The 3398-nt window shown below is 58.9% G+C and overlaps 1 protein-coding gene across 1 annotated transcript; it reads right to left on the reverse strand.

The window, feature by feature from the left end:
• Window positions 1-1211: 1211 nt before the first annotated feature.
• LBRM_33_0360 (conserved hypothetical protein) lies at window positions 1212-3398 on the reverse strand (the record flags this gene model as incomplete). Its single annotated transcript, XM_001567756.2, has 1 exon — window positions 1212-3398. The coding sequence occupies one exon, from the start codon at window positions 3396-3398 to the stop codon at window positions 1212-1214; it is 2187 nt and encodes a 728-aa protein (XP_001567806.1).

Consider the following 3398-nt stretch of genomic DNA (forward strand, 5'->3'; position numbering starts at 1 on the left):
AGTTCGCCTTGTCCGGCTCCACGCGGACGCGCAGGTGAGTCTCCTCGCCCAGCACCGCCGGGTCCGTCAGGCTCTGGTAGCGGATCTTGTCGCACGCATCCGACGCATTGCTGATCAGCTCGCGCAGGAAGATCTCCTTGTTCGAGTAGAAGGTGTTGATGATCAGCGACATCAACTGGTTGATCTCCGCCTGGAACGCGAACGTCTCCGTCATGGTTGCCGCAGGGGGTTCTGGGGGAGGGGGGAGCAGGTACTGGTAGCGGTTGGGGGAAGAGGGGGGGTGCGCGTGCGTGGCGAGAGGGACACTCCTGTGCTGCTGCTCTGGGCGATGTTTTTTGTGTGGTTGTTTATAGCGTAGACTTATGTAGTATTTGTAATAATGGGGAAGAAATGCTCGCAAGGGAAAGGGAGAAGATGTAGAAGCGGGTCTGTTGTGGGTGAGGTTTATGTAGGATGGAGTTGTTGTTGAGGGAAAGAAGTGACAAGCGGGTGTTTATGCCGGGGCGTCACGACGAAGTGAAGGAAAATGTAGGGTGGAGGCGAAGGATGGTATAGTGAAACAGGGGAGGCAGTGGAAGGCTTCGATGGGTTGCAGGCAGAGGTGACTGTGAAGGGCAGGATGTGGGATACGTAGCTGGGACGGCCACGCACGTGTGTCCTATATAGGCAGTGGAGTGCAGTAAGGCAGGGGTGCGGAGGACGGGATGTACGAGATTCTCCCTTTCACAACTGACTGAAGAGCGACACGCTCTTAGGAATGGAGTGGGAGGCTCGTCTACAATGTGCCAGGCATGATTAAAGAGTAGGACGCATAGTGCATGTGTGAAGGGCGGGGACTAGGGTGTAGAGAATAGGGAGGGAGAGGACGCTACAAGTAGGGACTCAGGGAAGCTTAAAAATTATATGCGAACCTCTCCCTGCGCGCAGGGAGAGGCAGTCACAGTCACCTCCAAGGAACGTGTTCAAGTATGCCCTGCAGTCCACCCTTCATTGTTTTCATTGACAGACATCACAATACACACATCACGAGGCTAAAGGAAAGGCAGAGAGACCGAAGAGGAAAGGCGAGTGGATCTCTATCGAATGCGGAAAGAAGCTGAAAATGCCTCGGTATATCGAAAGTACTGCGCAGCAGTACACTTTTTTTGGGTGTGGGTGTTGGGGGTAAAGGGGAGGGAAAATGTGATGTTAGCGCCAGTCAGCACCCCTGGTCACCGCAGCGGCTCTTCCAAGAAATTACTGAGATCCTGGTGGAGTGGCTTCCGTCCTTGATCTACACACCCCACGCCGTTGCGCTCACCGCCACGAGCGGTGCTCTTTTCGAAGACCCGCCAGAACTTTAACGTCTCATCTGCCTGGGCAGCGCAGACACGCTCCTGGTCTGGTGCCATGGTGAGACAGCTCAGTGAGGCATCGCAGTGGAGCGCGGTGAAGGTGGTGAGGAGGTGGAACGTGGATGCCTTTCGAAGTTGCAGCTGCCCTTTGTTTTTGTGGGCCGTGAGCACCTCGCCATTCGTTCCGTGGCAGACCAAGCCAGAGATGGGATACTGTGTGTTGACGGCGCGTGTTACGTACTGGGTGAGGTGCTCGTGACTGCAGCCGAACCCAACAACCTCCTCATCGGGCATGGTATCCATCTCGATGGTGCGCTTAGGGGCGTGAGTGTCGATGAGGCACATAATGCCGTCCTCACCGCCGGTGAAGAGGCGGCTGCGCTTCTGCGGGTCCCAGCGGGCTACGTTGACGCTGCCTTGGTGAACGCTGTCAAACGCATAGCGCGGTGTTGAGGCACGTCGGGCGTCCCACACTCGCACTGATCCATCACTGCCGCCCGTCGCGAGGTAGAAGGGCTCTGCGGCGCAGTAGTGTAAGGTGGTAACGCCACCTACGTGACCCTCATAGATGGCCACCAGGGCGTCCTTCGCGCGGAGGTCGAAGGCGCAAGTGGTGCCGTAAGGTCCGTCAGATGCCACCGCCAACACCGGACCCTTCACGGACAGCCCCGTCACCTCCAGTTCCGGTGGAAGACGCACAATTCGCAGGAAGCTCGATGTGCGGGAGTCGAAGATGGCTGTGGTGCCATCCTGCACACTAATTGCCACGCAGGAGCACTTCTGCAGCCATTGAAGACAACAGATGCGCACGGCGTCGTCGAGCTCCACCACCTTCATGGCCTCGCCACTGTCGCCGCTCCACGAGTACAGAGACTGCCCCATCCCAATCGCGATGCAGTTGTTCACACCCCAGTCCAGCAACTGCGTCGCCTTGGGTGGAAACTGCGGCGCATCTAGGACCCGCTCAGGGGTGGTGTTGAAGACGCGGGCTCCACATATGCCGCGGCTTCCGCTGCCAGATGTGTAGATTGTGCGACAACGTACGCGGGGCAGCGCAGAGGAGAGACCCGCACCAACGGTTGTGGCGGTGGCAGTGCTGGCGACTACTCTTGCGGTACCCTTAGCTGAGAAGGTGGCGAGACGAAGCGAAGAGGTCTCTGTTGGACTGGCCGTAACCAACGACCGCGGAGTCGCCTCAGCATGGGTGGTATCTGCAAACCGCAGCACCTCGCCTCCAAGTCCTCTGCGCGCAGAGTTGACTGGACCGTCCGCACTGGCGTGCAGACTACTCCCACATTTCGCAGTGCTGAGGCCGGTGACGCCTCTTTCGTCCGACATGGCGGTGCTCGACTCACACACACTCAGGTTTGCACCTGACGTCAGAATAGCTCGAGTGTACACGGTTGCACCTGGATCGTCTGTGCTGCCGCCGTTCACGGCCGTCACTACGCCACCCCGATGACCGATGAGGTGGTCCGCCAGCACATCGTTGTAGAGTGAGGTCATGTAAGAGGAGTCGTCCGACACCATAGACTCGGAGAAGCTTGTGAAGGCGCTAGAGGAGGGTGTTGGGGCCGCCGCTGCAGCATACCCGTTCGCGTTAGTAGCGGTGGCTGTGGACAGATGAGTGGCTCCTGGAGTGACGTAGCGACTGGTGGGAGCCGCAGCGCAGTAAGGGTTGCGGCTGTAGTCTCGTCCGCCGCAGCAGCTTACGCTGAGCGGTGAGCCCACGGATGTCTGGGCCCCGCAGGCAGTGGATGCCATGAGGTTGAACGATGAAACCGTCATATCAATGCCGGCGCGCTGGGGGATGTGCCGTGACAGGCGCTGCGGTGCGCTATGTCGCCCCTCCTCGTCCTCGTCGTCCCCCTTGTCATTGTGACACAGCGTCCAGAATGGCTCTGTAGGAAAGACCTCTCGCGACGCTCGGCGATGTTCAGAGCGGGTGCTGCGGCGAGTCGATCGCCCCTCCGTCCTGAACAACCTCGCCTCCCGCGAAAGTGCGGACGGCCGCCCGTTGCTTTCAGGTGACTCGGAGTTGCTATCAGGCGTCCACTGCTGCAT

This window comes from Leishmania braziliensis, chromosome 33, assembly GCF_000002845.2.
Source record: "Leishmania braziliensis MHOM/BR/75/M2904 complete genome, chromosome 33".
NCBI classification, from domain to species: Eukaryota; Euglenozoa; class Kinetoplastea; order Trypanosomatida; family Trypanosomatidae; genus Leishmania; species Leishmania braziliensis.